Source organism: Chamaea fasciata, unplaced genomic scaffold, assembly GCF_029207755.1.
Source record: "Chamaea fasciata isolate MVZ Bird 193981 ecotype frontalis unplaced genomic scaffold, bChaFas1.0.hap1 SCAF_5, whole genome shotgun sequence".
NCBI lineage: Eukaryota > Metazoa > Chordata > Aves > Passeriformes > Sylviidae > Chamaea > Chamaea fasciata.
Genome location: NW_027094090.1, coordinates 29668212 through 29689109, shown reverse-complemented (window position 1 = coordinate 29689109; position 20898 = coordinate 29668212). Strand labels below are relative to the sequence as shown.

Genomic DNA, 20898 nt, shown 5'->3' with positions numbered 1-20898 from the left:
GAAGAAAACCTTGTTTCTGTTTCCTGCTTCCACATTCATTGTAACAAGTTTGCCGAGACTTCATTATTTTCATGTGGGAAAAGCCAATTCTTTATCCTCACAACTCATTTTATACAGTTTTTACAGAAAATGAAAAAGTGAACAATCCATAAGAGAAAAAACAGTATGATGGTGTACTGGAGGGATAAAAATCACAACAAGCATAAAAAACTTATAAGTAATTTAGTTATGAGAAAACCCATGGCAACTGCAAATTTCATGAAAACAAAAATTTAATGACTTTTTAGAGTGCAGAGTTACTAAAAAAACACCGTATAATTTGGCAGCCTGCTGAACAGCTGAGTAGCTTCCTACGATTGTATGTTGTGTAATTTCATCAGGGAAATTTGTTAACATTCTTGTTAAAGAAATCAGACTATGTTGAAATCTTTGATAGGTAATGAGGCACTGCATTTACTGCTTTCTATCTCTCCAGCAACTGTAAAACTGTAAAAAATTAGAATTCAGTCAGAAAACAAAATTTACTTCAAAAACCCTATATCAACACGTTTTCAAGGCATACAAACACAGAACGTAAAGCTTCATTAAACAGAAGGAGTCAGAAACCATTCCGCGCTGGAGCGGGGGGGGGCTTTGCTGCCTGCAGGAAAAAAGGAAGCGGGGAGGGAAGAGAAGGAAAACTCCGGCCGCTGCCACCTTGCAGCTCCAGCGGGGGAAAGGAGACAACAAACGCCGCCGTGTTGTACTCACATCCGTGGAGATGAGATTCTCGGAATGACCGGCGGTGACAGCCCTGCGGACCCGCCGCGGCTCGCTCGGCCCGGCCCGCCACAGCCTTCCCGGGGCTGCTGCGCTCCGTCTGCCCCCCAAACACCCGCGGTAGAAAAGCGCAGGGGGGAAAGCAACACAAAAAAACCCCTAGAGACCGCAAGTAGCAAAAGAGGAAAAAACACCCAAAAGAAATACAGAAAAAGTTAAAAAGGCACGAGGCGCTTGTGGCTCCCAGTTCCGGGGCCGCCGATGCAGGACCCACCCCGGCAGAGCCGCCGGGGCTGTTGAAAAGCCCGCGCAGGCACCGGGAGGGAATGGCATTGGAGCCTTCAGCTCCGGGGAGGAGTTGTGTTGGAGGAAATGTTGTCCGGTTCCTGCCGTCCGCAGAGCTCGCGAGTTCCGTGTGGCGCTGCAAACGAGCGGTGCCCGGGCCTCGGGGCTTTCGGGATAAAGCTCACCCGCGCGGAGCCGCCGCGGCCAGCGCCCGCCACCGCGGCTTCCCGGGGAGCGGGAGCCGCCATCTCTCATCGCCGCCTGTGGAGACCGTGTCTTGCAGGAACCATTTTACAGAGGCACATGCAATCAGGTTCCGTTTCCTGGCTTTTTATTCGGTTCTCCGTGCGGCTGGCGGCTTAGATTGAAAGCAGTTTTAAAATGGCTATAACACTTTTTAATAGTCTTTTCAACATGAAAAACGGAATTAAAAGGTAACTTTTCTATCGTTTATGGGTAGAGGGAACAGAAACGGACCTAGAGACGCAGGAGATACTGACCGAGAGGTCTCTGGAGCTCGCGGGGGGAGGGGGCGATTGACGTAGCAGCTGCGGTCCTTCAGCAGATTGTAATTTTTTTAAACGAATTTCTAATAAAATACCATGTGGGTAACTATTTTTTGGCTACTGTGTCTTCCCCTATGGCCGCTGCCCACAAAAACTGTCCCAACTCCTACTACCTTTCGATAGAAAAGGCATTTTGTACATCTACTCTCACGTTGTTTCCTACGCCATAGTAATAAAGTTCGCAATTTCCTTTTATCCTGTTTTATTCCCTGTTTGCGCAATACAAGTGCCCGCACATTCAAGGCCGTAGCTCTCCCACGGTTCTCGATCGCTTTTCCGCGGCTCGTTTCGTCGTATTTACACGGTTCTTCAGACCGTGCCCCGCGTCTCCTCGGACGCAGTCTCTTTCCCGGCTCTCGGCCGTTTCCCACGGCTCAAGGCCGTGCTCTCCCACGATTCGAGATCGTGTCTCCCACATCTCCGGTTCTTGACCGTACACTCCTCACGGTGTTTGAGACCGCTGTCTCCCCACGTCTCAGTGGCCGCACTGCACTTTTCGGTCCATGCTCACTGACCCCGGGCGGCGCCTTCCCGGGAGCTGTGTTTCTGCGCTCACCGCTCGGGTCCCGCTCCGTGGGCTGGTTCGTGTCTTTGTGTATTTTGCGCGGCAGGCTGTAGCCGTAACCTTTCGCTACTTTGTGTATTCGCTGCTTGAATTTCGTTTCGCTGCAGGCTGTTCGTTCGCGACTTTGGATATTCCGTCTCTCGAGTCCCTTCTCGGCTTGGCCCGCCTCCTTTCTCGCGGCAGGCTCGGCCGTCGCCTCCCGCGATCGCGGCGGGTCATCAGATATTGTAATAAGTTAGCCGAGACTTCATTGTTTTCATGTGGAGAAAGCCAATTCTTTATTCTCACAACCCATTTTATGCAGTTTTTACAGACCTCGTGTGCAACTTTAATTGATTAATGGCTTTCTTGCCAGCTATTCTATTGGTTAGTGAAAGGTGTTCTACTTGTCCATCAAATCTCAGTATTCTTGCATTTACAAGAATAAATTGTTGTTTACATATTTTTTTTACTGATTTTCATGGGACAAATTCTTTGTTATTGCAGGTGCATTTCTTTTTCAACACAGCAATAGGTGCCTGTGCTAACAAACTTTTCATACCAAGATTGTTTTCACACGGGAACTTGCAAATTTCTTAACTACACTTAAAAAGATGATAGACCAGTTATTAATTTAATAGAGCAAGCCTGATTTTATGAGGCCTTTCTTTTATAATACTTCTACCTGTCACAACACACATTGGTCTGTGTGCTTGATCCCATGATTTATAATGGGGTAAATTCAACACAATGTAGCAGGGGTCTTATGTTTTATGGAGCAGTCATGGCAAGGTGTAGAGTGGGATGATGTTAATCAATAGTCGCCATGACTCCTAAGTTGCTTCTCTCAATCAGAGATCAGTGAGATTGGAGATGGGTGCTAAATTATTGCTAATAGGGGTCCTTCCCACATGGAAAGAATGGGAGAGTGTTAAGACATAAGAATGGGACAAGATCAATGGGTTAGAACATGAAGGCAGGTGCTGAGAATGTAATTAGTGCCTCTGGTCAGCAGATGATGCATTCGTTCTGAGTGTTCTCCTCTCTTGCTGACTGATACTGAGGTGTTTTGAAACTTTAGTCTCCTCACATCATTTAAAACATTATAAAGAACATTTTCAGGTATTTAATAGGGTGCTGTCATTATTACTCCTGTCTTTAACAAGATGATTCAAACACTAGTGTTCATAAATGCCAGGTTCTGATGTTGCACACTGCAGTCTTTACCTTATTTATGTTACGTGTCTCTGCTACGGTGCTCCTGAAACTGCAGCTGATTCTTGCCCTAATATTTGAAACCACTATGTCTCCAAATATCAAGACCTTATAACTCAGACCGTTCATACTCTGTTATTTTAATTAACCAAATGGAATGGGGTAAGTAAAAGAAAAACCTGAAACCCCTTTTCATTGCAATTGAGCAGATCATTAACTGGCAGTTCAGCAAAGTTGCATCAGTTTAAAGGATAAAGCCTTCAGATGCTGGAGAAATTACCTCTGTGAAGACTTTATGCTACTTACATTATGTAAATAATTGTTTGCTGTACAATAGCTGCTAACTGATCTTTCAAAAATCATGATTAGCCAATTAGAAATCATTAAAAATGTTGCACACTTTCACTTTGTGATCTTTCTTTTTGACATCCTTTGAATGACATTTATGTTGTCACTCTGAAGCATGCGTAGTTACATAAGCATTAATGTCACAAAATCTGCTTTTCATATCTGCTTAAAAGCCACAGCTATCCCTCTTGCTTCATAACCGTGGCAATAGAGCCTGTTGTACTAGATGGTGGAATGATTTTGTGATTTGATTCCCGAGTTGTTTCCCTTCAGTCCTCCTGTAACATTCAGGTGACTCCACAGTGAGCGTGGCCAGCACAGCCATGCACGGCTTGTTTGTTTGGTGTCTCTTTGCACTTCTGGTCGGGTTTCCCTGGGGGGACAAAGCAGTTCAGCAGCAATAGTGAAATGACATATACGTGAACTAGGAGCACATAGCACCAGTAAAACTTCCATCCTTAGTGGTTTGGCAGTGGATCATTTGGGAATTAAGGATGAAAGCAACAGATGTTGTGCATTCAAGCACCTGGATAAAGAAATGAAACTACATATATTAAGCAAAATGGTGAAACTTACATTTGTCTGTGATGGCCTATTCTACTCAGATAAGGTACTGTTTGTTTTTAAATAGGAATATGGCTTGGCATAACATGACAAAGCCTTAAAGGCCCTTGTGGCCATGTTACATCTGGGTCAGATATATTTGATATTCTTACTTTGATCTCCTGTCTAATCAATGGGTTTTCAGCTTAGATCTGGAATCCACATCTCTTGTAAACATGAACAATTCCCATACCTTTTGATCTGCAAAATGACTCATTATTCCACAACTCTACGCTAGGACAGCAGAGAGAAGTGATTCCTCTTCCTAGGGGTTTCTTTGGCAGGCTCCCCTGAGACGTATAAAACTCTCTCCTAATAAAACTATAGAGGCTAAACAAGGTCTCCACTGGATCTCCAGGACTTTTTTCTTTGACATTCTTCCCTTGGCTTCCCTCAGGCTTAAAAACTTGGATAAAGTTTGCTATGATGGCTGGATTAATTTACTGCATTACCTGGGACTTGTTGGATAAGGAAATGGACTGTAAAGTAAGAAAGGAAATAATGGATAGTATAGCGGCTGATGAATTGTGAAGGAAGCAAAGAAACTGCAAGAAAGTGCAAGACCATGAAAGTGCAGGATAAGGTTGGACAGAAGGAGAACAGAGACAGCAGAACCGAGGTAGCAGGTGGAGCTTTGAGATGGGCTAGGCTAGGTTGTGAGGCGAAGGGACTGAGGTGCCCCGGGCCAGGGTATTGCAACTGGCTGAGGAGTTTGGAGAAGAAATTAATAATCTGTTCTCCTGGGATCAAGACCTGTGGGTGGAAGTTAGGAAGTGAGAGTGAAGCCAGGCTTCCTCAGTGGGCCAAGGCAGGGGTAGCTTAAACCCCTTACTGCCCAGCCTTCTATGGGGGAGAGCAGGACCAGCCCAGGGGGAAAATAGGAACAAACTTCAGAGGAAGAGATGTGGAAAAGACAAGACTGAGGCCAGCCCAGAGGCACTGGAAGCCCTAGCAAAAATGGGTGAGAAGTGGTGACCACTAAAAGCATTCTTCACCATATGACTATCCTGATCTTCACCACACATCCTCACCACTTCTTGTGGTACAGACTGGTCCTGTTTCTTTCAGAGCTCATGAAAATCTCTCACTCTCTTCTATAAATTTAATGGATTAGGTTTTATATTAAACACCCCAACATTAGTCTTATTAAAAGTGTGAAGGTTAATTTCAATTGCAAGAGATTTTTTTCCCTTTGGAAGCTTACAGCCGCTTTGAAAAAGCAGTTTTTCTCACCTGTCTCTATCCCATTCAAACTGCAAGTACTAAATAAGATATGAATCTTACTAAAAATAGGATGACACTATGTAAGGAAAGAAAATGCCAATGCACTTACAGGAGTCTGAATTACAATAATCCTTCTTACTTTGCCCACGATTTCTATTTCTGTGTGCTTCTATGGTGCTTCTTTTGTGTGTTATATTCAGAATATGGGTAGGAGCTGTGAGCTATTTCTGGTATGTGATACTACACATGGAAGCAATGGATCGCATGAACAGAAGAGGGTTCTGCAGATGATGTCTCATTAGGTGCTATTAAAAGTACATAACTCGCAAATAATGTAAAATGCAGCAGCCTTTCAAGATAGCAAGGCACAAAACCTGCTTGTGTTGTAAGCAAACAGAAACAGAAAGCAGTGCTGCGTTTTTCTAATCGATGGGTTCTGTCCTCCTTCTAAACTGCTTATTTTGATACAAAGTCACTACATGGTCACAGATCTAATTTTTTACTTCAGTTTCCTAGTTAAATGTCTTTCTGTTTCTTTTCTTCAACTAGAGGAAAAGCCAATGTTTATGTGTTATTTCTTTTATGTGCCTTTACCAGAAAAGCACTTACTGAGCTGTGCCAGAAAGGTGTGATGTGTCATCCTTGAGTATTTCAGTGGCTACATATCTGAGACCTGTGGCATCCAGGGTTTAGTAGAAATCAAGGCTGATGAGTTTCCCTGGCGTGGCTTTCACACCATGCACAAATGTATTCTTAAAACATGCAGTGTGGGCCACGTCAAGGCACCCCTGCTGCCAGTTCTCTTACTGAAGGTGCCACTTGCTCATCAGGTAATTTTTAGCTTTTGCTGGAAAACTTCTGGGCTTACTGAAAGGCTCGGGGAGTTCCCTGGGTGTTTTCCATTGGAGAAACCTACATCTTGTTATTGGGGAGCTTTTTGACTTTCCTTTGCAAAGTGAGGGAAGTCTGGGAATGCAATATTTTTCTGTTCTGAGCTCTTTCTGGCTCATGTCTGTCTATGAACAGCAAGTGCCTAAATAAAAAAGGAAAAGCTTCTAGTAGGGTGCTGATTTAAAAACCAACACAGAGGGAACAGCACTAAGGAGTCTGTGTGTAGACGTAAGTATATGCATGTGTATAAATGTGTTAAACACTGTGTGTGGTGGATCCTAAAAAATCATCCTTCAGGCCAAAACCATGTACATTCCTAAGAGAAGATTTCTGGCATATGCCTATCTTTACCTATTTCTACGCAGCACATACAAGAGTGTATCTGTCCGTGTAGCTGTGTCACTCACTTCTGTGGGGGGACGCGACCTTTGGTGTTTTTGAGCTCCTGCCGAGGTCTCCAGGGAGTCGTGCCGCCGCTAGAGGGAAATGCGGCTCTGTGCCAGAGCAGCGGGATATGGGGACTCACGAGTGTGGACTTCTTGATGCTAATACGCGTTTCTTTAATGTTTCGTTGCCAGGTCTGGCCCGTGTCTGTGATAAGCCTGCAGAGGCAGGAGCAGGCTGTGCTTGGAGCTTTCCCTTTCACCCAGCTGGACAGCGGAGGGCAGGGGTTTCTGGTGAGGAAGTTGGTGGTGAGTTGATGGGAAGTTTCTGGTGAATCGATTCTATTCGGCCCCTCTCACTTTCCCCTCTCCGCCCGCTGCAGGAGCGGACCTGGCGGGGAGCGGGGCAGGCCGCAGCCATGCTGCCCGCCTTCAGTTACCTGACGGAGCACACCGGCTTCCGCGGCACTATCAAAAACTCCCCGAGGGACTTCGTAGTGACGGAGCTGGAGGTGCCCGAACTCTTCCCCAGGGACACCAGCGCTGAATTGCTGCAGAAGACCAGCGAAACGCCGCCGGCACAGAGCAGCCCGTGCCCGCGGGAGCCCAAGAATCGGAGGACGGAGCCCCCCGGGCCGGGTCCCCCGGGGTGCCCCCGGGATGCCGCGCCCGGGCCCCCGGGGCGCGGCCCGAGGCGGGCGGGAGGCGGCTGTGCTGCATCCCCCGGCAAAAGTCAGAGTGAGGGAGACCCCGAGCTGCCGTCCGGCCTCGGGGAAGCCTCCATGCTGGAGTCCTTACTCGGCAAGCCCGCGAGCGAACTGCTCAACAAATTTGCCTGTGATCTGAAGGATACGTGGGGCTTGGAAAACAACGTGAATGCTGGCACTAGGGAGTTCTCGCTAGGACCTCGGCTGGACAAGAAAATTCGAGCTGATTTACACAGTGCTGTTAGGCAGAAATTCCCCTTTCTAGTCACTGTTACAAAAGACAATGAAATGATTGTTAAAGGAAATCCTGATTACAGAGAACTTTGTCAATTAGTGACTGAAAAGGAAACAAGTGAATTCTTTAAATTTTTAGATGCAAAGCTAGAAAATTCTACGTTTTCCTTTGAGCCTGATGGAAACAAAGAGCACAGAAAAATAGTTCACCACTTTATCAACAGAAAGTTTGGAAAGCTTTTAGAAACAAAATCTTTTACTGTGACAGATGTCAATGATCAGCCAAATATGTCAATAATGGTACGGTTTAGAGAAAAAAGCTGGTCCAGAAAAAGGTCTGCTGGTGGTTTTCAGGAGAAGCAAGACGTTTATACAGGTAAATGCTACACTTTTAGTGAAGGTGGCAGGTTTATGGTGTTCTGTAGAAAGACTGAAACTCAGGATCATTTTTATATGACACACAGGCCTGGTTGAACTATTGTATATGTTGAAATAAATCATAATCAATACAGTGGTGTTACATCCCTGGAGAATGAAATGGAGGAATCAAGTTACTGCAGCGCTTTGACTACTCACTGATAATGGTTATGGTTCTTTTGATTGTAGCCACTAACTCTGGCATTCCCAGGGTGATAGCTTTCTTTTGGAAGTAATTGTGGGATTTTAGGAGGTGCATCTAGATACTCAACAAGTTAGTAAGGTCAAAGTTGACTTATGATCTCATTCTTTAAAGCAGTTTCTGATGCAGAGAATGTTTCCGGCAATACAACCATGCATGTCTGTTGCATTTTATGAGGTCCTATTTTTAAAGGCGTCAGGGTTTTTTGATTGGTCTGAGTTTTGTGTACTGTTTTTATATTTTTCCTTCTGTGCTGTTAAACACCCATTTGATTTAGTTTTGTGGGGTAGGAGGACAGTTTGTTAGCAGTTTCCATGCTGTTACAGTTTGAGGGGAAGAACCTGTCCATCTGTCATGACAGAACACTGAAAGATAGACATGTTCCTAATAATACTGAGATGATTGTTTCAGCTTTCACCCTTCAGAAAGAAAACCTAGAAACACTAGAAGCAATCGGCTTGTTGGCAGCTGAACTTGATATTCTTCCTTCAGACTTCAGTTACACTGGCATCAAAGATAAGAAGGCTATCACTTTGCAGCCTATGGTTGTGAAGAAGGTGACTCCTGAGAGGTACTTAGAATCTGGGTACAAGCACTTTAGCACCTAGTTTTTAGTGGTATTAAGTATCAACATGGTACTGTCTCTTAAAATGTTCTTACTGATGTGTCTTCCCCTGCCTGTATAAAGCACAGTGGAAATGGCTTTAATCTTATGTGGCCTTGGGGAATATGCAGTTTAGCACTCAAGTCCATGGTAACACTGCACTGCAAACTGGACTGTAAGGCCAGTTGTCCAAGAGATAATTAGCAAAACTTCACGTTAGTTTTTAAATGATGAAGCAAAATGGGTAAATGCATCCACACAGCAGGAAAAAGAAATGATTTTTATAAATAAACAGTCTGTGAAGTTATTAAAGTATTGCGTAGAATTCAAGCTCTTATACTGAATTTTTCCTTTGATTTGAATGACTTATTTACACATAAGAACAAAGAGATTGAGTGGATATTTTAAAGGGTAAATATTTGAACTGTCAGCTGTGTTTCCAATTACAAGCATGTGTGAGCACACCCAGAGAATCAGTGCACTGAATTTGTTTTTGTTAAGGCTGACTGAGAAAGAGCAATTGTGTTTTGGAGTCTGCTAGAGCACATTACCTTTTCTTTTCCTTTCTCTTTAATGAAGAACAGGTTTTGATGAGTGAAGAGTAAAAAAAATGACTAGTTTTTCAATTAAAAAAATTAAAAATTCAGTGCAGTTGATCTGAGAAAGTTTGATGAATTGTTTCATTCCAGCATCTCTCAATATCATAAAAATGCCAATGATGCAAACATTTAAAAAGTATATCTGGATCATAACTAAATTTTAAGACTTCAATCTCTGCATTTGATTTGGTTTTCTCATAATAATTGTTTTACATTCCATTTTATTTTTTAAAGTGTTTTTAATATCAGTGCAAAGGTGAAAAGACATTCATTAGGAGTTGTATAGCTTTAGTAGAGGATGGTTTATAATTTCTCCCAATTATTTATTCAGGTTGAAGGAAATTGGAAACAAAATGGAAAAGAAGGGTATGAAAATATACAACATCCGTCCAGCTTACCAGCACCTCAAACTTGGTCAGCTGAAGGGCAATCACTTTGACATAGTTGTGAGAGATCTCCAACACCACAGTCATGACTCTTCTGCAGATTTGAAGGAGAGAATATCTGAAGCAGTGGAAAGTGTTGAGGTAAGAAAGGCTCATGGTTGCTGAGAATGAACAGAATTTTAAGGAAAATGCTTGTAATAGCACAGTAATGGCAATATTTCCCAAGTTTGGTGCTTTTTGCAGTTTTATGTCTTTCCTACATTACTTAGGGAATCAGGAGTAAAATTGCCTTCCAAGGAGGGACTACAAGTGAATTGATTCTGTGTTACAGACTGGAGACCCCAAGGTGGTGCAGCAAAAGACGAGGGGAGTTCAGAAACAAATGAGTATGGATATAAGAGGCATTGCTGTACAGACCTGACGCCAGCCAAAGTGTTGAGTCTCACTGTGGCAGATGAAGGGGGAAACAATGTACTTACACATCCATATAATGTGTATGTGATACTGTATATACACACATATGCTCAGTTCACATGACAGCTGGTTGCCTTTTTTGGTCATGTGAGGAACACGCATGGTTGGCTTGAAGGAAAAACTTTAATGGTATGAACATGTGTGGAGTGTCCTTCTCCAAGAAAGAAGATTCCCCTGAAATGCAGTGCATTTTGATTGTTTTCCTTAGTCCCTGAAGGAAACTCCCACCATCAGACATTCTTAAACCACTAAGAAAAATAAAAGCAAATAACGGAAGGGAAAAACTGTAGATGATTTTTACCTTATTGATTTTCTTGCCCTATTTTTCGAAGTAATAACTATAATATAAATTGCTTTAAGAAGATTAATCCAGAAATAAAGTCTTGAATGAAAACTACCCAGTGTGCAAAAGCAAAATACATTACATGTATTTTGGAAATTAATTTTATTATTGAGGAAAGCATTCAGCTGGTACTATAATACTTTCTTTGCTCCATCTGATTTGTTTTGTTTTGCTGTTTGGAAAATGAACACAAATTCCTATGATTGTGTGTCTTGCTTTATTACATTTACCTTACTGGTCAGAAGATGAATGACAAAACAGGATATGTATTAATCCAAAATATGCATTTTTCATCTTCTTTGAAAGCAAAATTATGTATGGGACCTATAGGTGTCCAAAGCAAGATTATAAAATTTGAACCTAATAACCATTTGCAAAACAATTATATGCTTTTTGTTTGTCTACTCCATGGATACTTACTACTTTTTAGAAAAGAGGGTTCTCTCTGGGTCACATGACTGTGATTTTACTTCTCACTGGTGACCTAGAACTCATCAGGAGATTTAAAATCCCAATTAGCAGATTAGTGTTCACTTTTGACCTTTATATTGCAATAATAACAGAAATTATCTCACGTGAGAATGAGTAGTGTTTTTAAGAAAAAATGTCCAGGGGTTACTGTTCATTAGCTGTGCTGGTATTTGCTGGAGTAGAGGTTCCATAATCTGACACATTCAAAAAGCTTAATTACTTTGACTTGACCTATAGTTCTAATTATAATAATTAACTATATAGAAATAATTTTGTTTCATTTACCTGGGATCTTTTTAATGATGTGAAGACAATGGTAGAACTTGATAGTCTTTTTAGATGTCTTTTTAGTGCCAAAATATTGTAATGTGTTATGAGTTTTGCTTTTGTTTCATGTAACGTCTGATTCTGGTTTTAGGCATTTTGGATGTAAATATAGATGTATGTGTGTTGTATGCCTGGTCTTTACTAATCATAGCCAGTACTTTCATGCATGTAACACATTTACTCTTTCTCATTCTAGACAAAAGGTTTTGTGAATTACTATGGACCTCAGCGATTTGGACAAGGACAAATTGTTCAGACAGATCAGATAGGATTGGCTTTACTGAATGAAAAAATGGTATTTCCATTTTTTTAATTTGAGTACTTACTGTCAAGAGAATTTCATATTATTGTTGCAATATCTAGTATTGGAGTTGACCTTCTCAACGAACAATTTGATTTGTGAGAAAATTCCATCTGTGTGCTGGAAGTGATTGCTAGATCAGTTTTAATAACAACATGAGCATGAAGATATTCATACTGAAACTAAAACCTTTTTTTAAACAGCAAGTGAAGCTTTAAATAGTTCTGTCTGTGATTGGAATGTGATTGGGATTGTCATCATGCCAATTGGCAGGAGTATGGTTGCATTCCATACAGGATTTAAACACTGAAAAGAAGCAGTCTTCATACAGCGTTTATTCATGATCCTGATAGACTCCAAACTGTAGCTTCTTTATCCTGCTGGGGGTCTGTTTACTTCTTAAAAATATCACATAAGTTTATAACAAAGGATTTGCTTTTTCAATACTGCGGTAATTTATCTGCTATATAGAAGAGATTTCTGCTTTCCATTATTCCTTGACTACTTTCCCAAACTCTCAGTTCTGAGCTTATTAAATAATAATTAATAAGATAGGAGTAATGTACTTTTCAGTGTATGTGGTATAGTGTTTGGCACAGGTAAAAGACTTATCAGACACTACAAAGTCAAAAGGATACTGCAGTATCCTTTTTTTCTAATCTTGTTTTGATTCTGAGAAAAATCATGAAAACTTATCTTTCAAATACAAGAATCAAGATTTGAGGGCTGCCCATGAAAGCTGCTGTTGATGTAGCTGACATCAGACAGCAGTTGGACCAGGTGCCAGTCCCTGAGGAGTAATGATTTAAATCCTTAGTTTTAACTTAATTACTTTAATTTAAAATAGGTAGGAACTACTATTTATATTTAAAATGTGCTAGTACGTGCTTGCACAGTCCAATACAGAGGAGGACAAGAGCCAGGTGTCACAGGTTGGTAGAAATGCTAGCAAATTGAGCAGCCCCTCCGATATTGCAAGTAGCAGAGATTACTGCGGTGTTTTTCTTGTCACAGTGTCATCTAACCTAATACAGATCAGTATTAAAAAACAAAATAGAAAATAGTTGTTCCTCTGTGTGAGACCGTGGAAAGTGTTCAGTCTAAATTTTGCATGAAACATGCAGGATGGAAGGAAGGAGCCTTCCTGTTCAGGATAGAATGATGACAATTTCTAGTGGAGAAGTTTGAATGGGATGACCAAGAAAGTGACTGGTTTCTCACAGAGCTTTTGAAAACTGTCTTACATTTTCTGGGTGACTAAAACCTCTTTTTAATCTGAGAAGGGACACAACACATTGTTCTGTGGCTTATGGGATCTTCTGGGAAAGGGAGAATTTGACTTTGACACTAAAGAACTGATTTAATTTTGGGAGCTTGCAGAATATGTTAAGACAGAATTGGATGTATGATTACCTGTTTAGCTGACAAATAGTCATATTTAACTGAAAAAAACATGTTCTTTCAAGGTGAAAGCTGTGAAATTATTTTTCACACCTGAAGATACTGATGATCCTGTAAACAATGCAAAAAGATACTTTCTTCAAACTGGTATGTCCACTTAAATTGTCCATATATTTATGCAGAGTCCATATTGTGAGTTAATAAGGTGTTGCTGCACAGGGAGATACTTTTTATTTTCCTACTGCTTTATGCCATTTACACTTCATTCTGTGAAACTCAATAGAGTTGCACATTTAAAAATTATATGAGGGTGAGGCTCTAAATGCAAAATAGTGGAAAATGAATGTACTTCAGGTGCAAGAAAATGCAGAAGCAAACACTGTATATCATAATGCAGGAAGAGACTAAGATTGATCAGCGGAGTTCTGGTCTCCTTCCATCTGTCTGCTTTTGGACAATGAACTCCCTAGTGAGGGAAGGATACAGGAATGTGGCACCCAACTCCTCCTCAGCACTTAACATATCTACTTTCTTTCTTTTTTAAACTGAAATCAACAAAATAGGTCAAAGGCAGGAGTGTGCTGAGTAGAGTGCTCTGTTTGCCATATTTATTGCTTTTATCATTCAGCTGAACTTTCTCACTAATTTGAAGTTGTTCTCTACTTCAAATGTATTTTCTCTTCAAATATCCCACATCTATTAGCCTGCTAATCACTGTAGATTGACATACCAGCTATGATATATGGTGTCTACAATAGCTTCAAAAGACAAAGATATGTTTGGTTTCACAAAAAAATTTGAGATGAATGATTCTGTTCTGTACATGGCTGTGTGATGCATGGAAAAACATTGATGTGGACCTTGAAAGCAGCTGCTTGCCTTTTCCTGAAAGCAGATGTAGAAGTCTGTGTAAAAGGCTTCATTGGGTAATCACTTGTAATGTGAAAAAGAAAAAAAAACCCATAAAATTTTAAATATACAGCATTAATATAATGTAGTAAAAATCTGATTAAATGCATTTTTGTCTTGGTTAAGGGTCAGAATTCCCTGGGCATTGTAATTTTTACCTTTCAAATACAGACATAGTTTTTACCTGCTGTGAAATACATCTTCTGAAATGATGAGAAATAGAGATTTAATGTTCTTTTATAGCTTGGTTTTTACTTTCAGTTACCTGGTTCAAAAAAAATCCCTTTGGAGTGATAAAGTAAGTTTCTGAAAAAGACATTGTTCAAACTAGGCCGAGTAACTGAATGACAGCTAGTTTAATTTATACTGCATGAAACAGAATAAAATTCATGGGTCTGTGTTGATAGGCATAAAAGATGAAATACATATATTTGTCTAACATGACACATTGAAGGAAAGGAAATAATCAAAGCATGAGACATTAGACTGACACCTTTTTTCTCTATTTGATTATTTTATCTTTTTAAATGTCAGGTAATACTTGAATAATCAGGGATTACTGACATAGTTATTTTTGTTTATATCAGAAGATGCAAAGGGCACACTTGTGATGCTGCCAGAATTTAAAGTCAGAGAGAAGATGTTGCTACGAGCTTTAAATCGCTATGGTGTAAATCATGAAGGTTGTACCAAAGGATGGCTCAACATTCCTCACTCCTTGCGCATATTCTATGTCCATGCTTATTGCAGTAAAATTTGGAATGAAGCAGCATCATATAGGCTGAAGACTTATGGCTCAAAAGTGGTTGAGGGTGATCTTGTCTGCTTGGAAGAAAATGATGAAAGCATTTCTCTGAATGACAGGGTGAGTCTTGTTGTGAAGTACTTCTTGTAAAATGAAAACAACAACAACAATAAAAAACCCCAAACAACTTAATGCACTTGAATACATAAGCAGACATACTCTAATGCCTTTATTTTGGTTCATTCATTAAAATATTTAATATTTGTGACAAAATTAAAAAACATGATGTAGCTTTTTTTTTGTTGTTTCATCATAAATAGACATATGAGCTACACATATAACTAGCAGCTTTAATCTGTTTTGACTGTTCATTTTATTCAAGTGAGAGGAAGGAACAGAAGGTCAGAAATGATACATGTGAAAATTTAGTCTCAGTGGTATATAATGCTCTTCTTAGGATCTGACTGGGGAAAACTTTCAGAGTAGACTCTAGGTGTGCCCATATTACCAGTCAGTGCACACCTGAGTCTTGCTCTCCACATCAGGCCTTTCCTAAATACAATGATGAGTGTGAGTCCAGGGTGAAAAATGGCCTCAAGGATGAACTGATAATCTCATTGCAGCAGCAGAGGCAAAACATGTTTAGCACAGTTTCACTGGTGCTGGGTCTAAACTGGTAGCAGCTGTTCAAAAAAATGCAGCAGTCTTCTTGGTAAAGTAGTAAAGGGCAGGGAAGTGCTTCTGCTTGCCCACAGCTCAGCCTGGGAGCTGTGCATGGATCCATAGGTGAGCCAGTGCATAGAATCTGGCAGTGGAGTGTCTGGTCCCTGGTTTTGACATGCTGAAGTCCATTCTGAAGTGCTCTCTTCTTTTAGGGGTTGCATGCCTTATTGTGAAGACAGTTGCCAAGTAGCAAGTGGTGGGACAAGAGGAAATAGCCTCAAGTTGTGTCAGAAAAATTTAGATTGTGTATTAGAAAATATTCTTCATCAAAAGGCTTATCAAGCACTGGAACAGGCTCCACAGAGAAATGGTTGAGACACCATCCCTGGGGGTACATGATGGGTGTTTAGTGGTGGACTTGGCAATATTAGGTTTGCAGGTGGACTCAACCTTTTCCAACCATGATGATTCTATCTTTCTCCTGATGAGATCAATCATAAAATGTGCAGTGTTTTATTGGAGAACAAGCAGGTGTGTACAGAGGCAGAATGTAATTAATTTCTTTTGGGTGAACCTCTTACAAATTTGAAGGCAAGAGTATTTGAAAGGCTATCTCCAGTCCCTATGGCGTGGCTTGTGTTTCAGTTGAGATTTTTCTTTACCAGTATTTTTGAAAATGAATGTTAATGAAACTATTAGATCAATTAAAATAAAAGCAGATGTATTAAATTCAGTATTGAGTTACTTAGTTTTATGTAGATACATTCCTTCTTAATATAGAACATTTTTCTTTGTATTTTTACATCTGCTGACGTAGCACAAGATGGCATTGACTTTGTTAACTTCAGACTCAAAGAATAATAGTGGTAGCTAGTGTCAGTAAATGTTTAATGCAATGCCATCTACCCATAAACTGATTAATGTAAATTAAGCATATCTTAAGATTTTTTCATACCTGAATTTATCGCCCCTGCAGTAGTCAAATAACCTTAATAATCTTTGCAAGTTTGTGAGTACAGTGCATAATTCCTAAAATAAAGCACATGTTTTTACTTTTTAAAAGGTTGGTATTCTTTTCTTCTCAAATGTCTTGTCAGGTTCATGTAGTCACTGCTTCAGAAGAATCAGCTAACAAATATTCTATGTACCAAGTAAGTCTGTATGAAAAATTCTGAGTTTTCGATCTTTTTATTCGATTAAAATGTTTTGTTTTACAAAATGTGATTAATTTAACAGATGAAGTCTTCTTGCCTGCCAGAATGCTCATGGAAGAAAACACATGTGAACTAATTTCCACTCTCATAACAAATTTACTTGCTAGTGAAAATAAGTACAGTGTCATTGGCACTATGGCAGTATTTAACCTGAAGCTGAATACTTCGGGAAAGATTTCAGTCTACTGGGAAAAGTTTTCAAAAGCAGTTATGGTTCTAATATTTGAAGATTTCAGAGTGTAGTTGTAACTGAAGTTGTAACTGAATGTATTTACTGCTTTGTTTTAGGAATCCTGTTACATTGATTATTTTTTCTGCTTAAATTACATTCAATATACCTGCCATGCACAGCTTCATTTCACAAGAAAATCTGCTGGTTTACTATTTCAGGCCTCAAACCACAAGGTTTAAACACATTTTAAATGATCACTTTTATTTAAAGGAGAATGGGTGAGCATTACCTCAAATATGTTTGTTTTTTTCTTTGAAGGTGGTGCTTCCGATGGTGGGACATAGTGTCAAGTATCCCAGTAATAAAGTTGGACAATGGTACCATGAACGACTTGCTAAGGATGAACTGGAGTTGTGCAAATTCAGAGTGTCTTCATTACAGCTGAATATACCTGGATGCTACAGACTCATTTTGAAAAATGTTCAGAATCTCTCATATTTTTTGGAAAGTAGTGAAAAAGAGATCAAAATTGAGGACAACCATCTGAGCGATTTAAAAGTCTCTCTTCATATATCATTTGACCTTGATCCTTCATGTTATGCAACAGTCTGTCTGAGAGAAATAATGAAATGTAATTTTTAAGATTCCACTTAATAAAAGATTGCAGGAATATTGTACGATGTTGGTGTTTTACATGTAATGCCAAGAACATAAGGGAGAATAACATGTTCAAGTCATGTTATTGATGTATATTCAAGTCATGTTCAAGTCAGGCAAAATTTGTAGATTGAGATTCATACAGATTAGGAAAAAAAACCATTACCAAAATCCTTTGGAATGCTTCAAAATAATTTCAAACTCTAAATGCATTGAATGCATTGGAATACTGTTACACCAGGCAGGTCTAACAGGACTTAAAGAAACCATGGGCAGCCAGCATGAATTTCCTCTTTGCATAGACATCTGGCTTGCAAAGTTAAGTCCTGGAAAAGTGTTTGTATCTTGTAATTCATAGTATTTTAATTTTTTTTAATATTAAATGTTATTCAAGCAATAATGTTACAAGTTTGCAGCCTAAAGGGTTCTAACTGAAAAGTTGTTGTACTTGGGTTTCCTAAATATATTGTTTCATTGTGTTCAGGTACTTAGTGTTAAAATATAAAAGTCCTGAGTCAGCAGTGACAAGTTGATGGTTGCTTTTGACATTTGATGAATGCCCCAAATTAAGTTAATGCTGATGATTTCAGGATTCAGTAGTGTATAGCTGGGAGTGCCTGTTTCAGTAAGCTCTTCAAGATCAGGCAAGTACTTGACATCACTGAAAAAGCATTTATAATGAAACCAAAACCATGTAACATTGCTTGCAAGATGCAGACTTGCATTCCTGTTACTGTCAAGCCTTATGGTAGCACAAAAAAATACTAACCAACTTTGGAAAAAAGAACTTTTTTATTTTCTTTCTGATTAAGTAAAAAAAAAAAGTTAACTGTGATTAAATAATGGATTTTTGTAAAAGGGGAGAAAAAAACCCCATCATTTACCTTGTCTCTTTGCCACTGTATCAAAATATTTGAGAAACCAAGTTAGGACATTGTGGTTTGGATGGGTAGACAACTAGATGAGTGAAAATGGATGATGAGGGCCAGAGAGTAGTGGTTAAAGGGTCACACCCTCCCTGGAGTGTCACTGGGATGTCTTCTGGGCCCCATCCTGCTTCATATCTTTGTCAGTGGCCTGGAGGTGTGAATGGAATTCACCTTCATTGAATCTGCAGATGACACCAAATAAAGGCAACAATTGGATATTCTGGAGAGTCAAGCTGCAGTTCAGGGCAACCTAGATATGCTGAAGGAAGAGGCCAATGGGAACTGTATGACACTCAACAAGGACGAATGTGAAGTGCTACCTGTGGGAGGGAAGCACGAGTGCAGCAGCCCAGCTCTGCAGTGACCTGGTGGGCAGCTGGACATGGTCTCTGTTCAGCTCTTGGCAGCAAGAATGACCAACAGCCTTCTGGAGTAGGTTAGCAGGGACACAACTGATAGGTCATGGGGAGGTGTTACATTCTAATTTTCAGCAGTCGTTTGACCACATTTAACTTTTACATTCGGTTTTGGTCCCTAGCACAAGAAAAACATACAAGAACTGGACCAAGTTCAGCAAAGAGCCTCTGAGCTCTGGAACCGTTGTCATTTGATGCTGAGGGAACTGGGCTCCATCATCTTGGATAAGACATAGTCTGGGGGGGGAAATCAACAGCAGCTCTCCAGTACCTATGAGGAAGTTAGCAAGAAGGTGGAGCCAGGATCTTTATAGTGTGTGTGGCAAGAGAACAAGAGACAGTGAGCCTAAATTGAAATGACAGATTTAGAATGGTTAAAAGGAAGGACTTTTTACCTGTGAGGACAGTCAGGCAGTGGAACAGGGTGTCCAGAGGCAGTGCAGCCTCCGCTTGAGGAGGTTTGTAAGACCAAATGGGATAAACCTCTTAGCAACTGTCCTGATTTCAGCTAGGGTAGAGTTAATTTCTTCTCAGTAGCTGTTACACTGCTACGTTTTGGATTCAGAACAAGAATGAGTGTTGGTAACACTGATGTTCTGGTTTTTTTGCCAAGTTGACTGTCCTGAGTCAAGGACTTTTTTCTTGTCTCATCCTCTGCCAGTGAGGACGTACACAAAGGAAACTGGTAGAGAGCATAGCTGGGGCAGGTGACCCCAACTGACCAAAGGGATATTCCACACCACAGAACATCATGCCCAGTATATGAACTGGGGGGAGTTACCTGGAAGAGGAGCTGATCTGGGTTCGGGAAGGGAGGTTTGGCACCAGAGGGTGGTCAGCAATTGCATTGAGTATCACATACTTTTCCCCTTTTTATTATCCTTATTATTATCATTGTTTTGTGGAGGCAGTTAAACTAGGGGCCAGAGTTCTCTTCCAACCTGGATTGCCTGTAGATGGCAGCATAACCTAAAGTAGGAAAGTCTACTCATTTTTACTGAGCAAGAATTAATAATATAAGTTGATTTCTGTTTATTGCATCAGTTGATAAAATGATTGCATAATTTTTGAGATGATGCTAACAGTTGACTATGATAGATTTCCCAAGCTTGAGAATTACTGGAATAGGAAAAAGGGAAATAAAGCTCACATAATTTCAATCCATGTATAAAACTGTGCGGCAATGAAGGATCCAGATAATTCTACACCTTAAAAAAGAGGGTTACTCTGTAAGTCTGGGTTTGTAATTCAAAATTTTATCCTTAGCTTTTATATGAGGAAATAGACTGTCATGCAGACAATAGCTACAGAGCCACTGCAGGTGTCTTACAATGCTTACTCTATTACAGTGTTTACTCCACACCTCAAGTTTATGGTATACAGGTGAAATGATGGAAGAATCCATTTCCCTGCCATGACCCAACTGAGTAAACTTTCTTCCGTCTTTGCTTTTCAGTATCACCTCTTCTGTCTTCCATCTGCCCTTAAAAACCCCCGTTTTGGAAAATGATTTTAAACTTAAGAAACTTTGGTACAACACAGTTAAAAAGAATTGTCGTGTCAGCACAGGCATGGTAAAGTGCTCCAGTGCAGATAGGAAGCTGCATGCAGCTACAATGACCAGAAGAAATAAATTAGCACTAAAGGTCTGTTTGAGGGACTATTGTGGTCATCGTCCATGTGGATGAAAAGAGCCTTGAAAACCATCTCATCGCATACACAATTTGAATACAGAAGGTATGAAAAGTTAAGCATTGATTTGGAAAAACACAAAAGGTCGGATTAAAAGGTTTTTGACTGAAAGCCACGCTATTTCAAAATAAAAGATCAGAAGATGGTGTTGAAAGAGTTCCCCTATAATCATTTTAGGATCATTTGTCAGTACTTCAATTGAACACTAAAAAAACCT

General features: G+C 40.2%; 1 protein-coding gene across 4 annotated transcripts; it reads left to right on the top strand.

Moving 5' to 3' along the window:
- Positions 1 to 1368: 1368 nt before the first annotated feature.
- PUS7L (pseudouridine synthase 7 like) lies at positions 1369 to 17799 on the top strand. Of its 4 annotated transcripts, none has more exons than XM_066183114.1 (10): positions 1369 to 1478; positions 7014 to 7112; positions 7202 to 8135; positions 8871 to 8949; positions 9913 to 10108; positions 11779 to 11877; positions 13350 to 13431; positions 14781 to 15058; positions 16699 to 16752; positions 17306 to 17799. In XM_066183114.1, the coding sequence occupies exons 3-10, from the start codon at positions 7238 to 7240 to the stop codon at positions 17627 to 17629; spliced, it is 2010 nt and encodes a 669-aa protein (XP_066039211.1). In that variant the 5' UTR covers positions 1369 to 1478; positions 7014 to 7112; positions 7202 to 7237; the 3' UTR covers positions 17630 to 17799. The 4 variants fall into 4 exon arrangements, with proteins under 4 accessions (XP_066039211.1, XP_066039209.1, XP_066039210.1 ...); XM_066183112.1 differs by having other exon boundaries at positions 8790 to 8949; positions 17306 to 17798; XM_066183113.1 differs by lacking the exon at positions 16699 to 16752 and having other exon boundaries at positions 8790 to 8949; positions 17306 to 17798.
- Positions 17800 to 20898: the final 3099 nt, after the last annotated feature.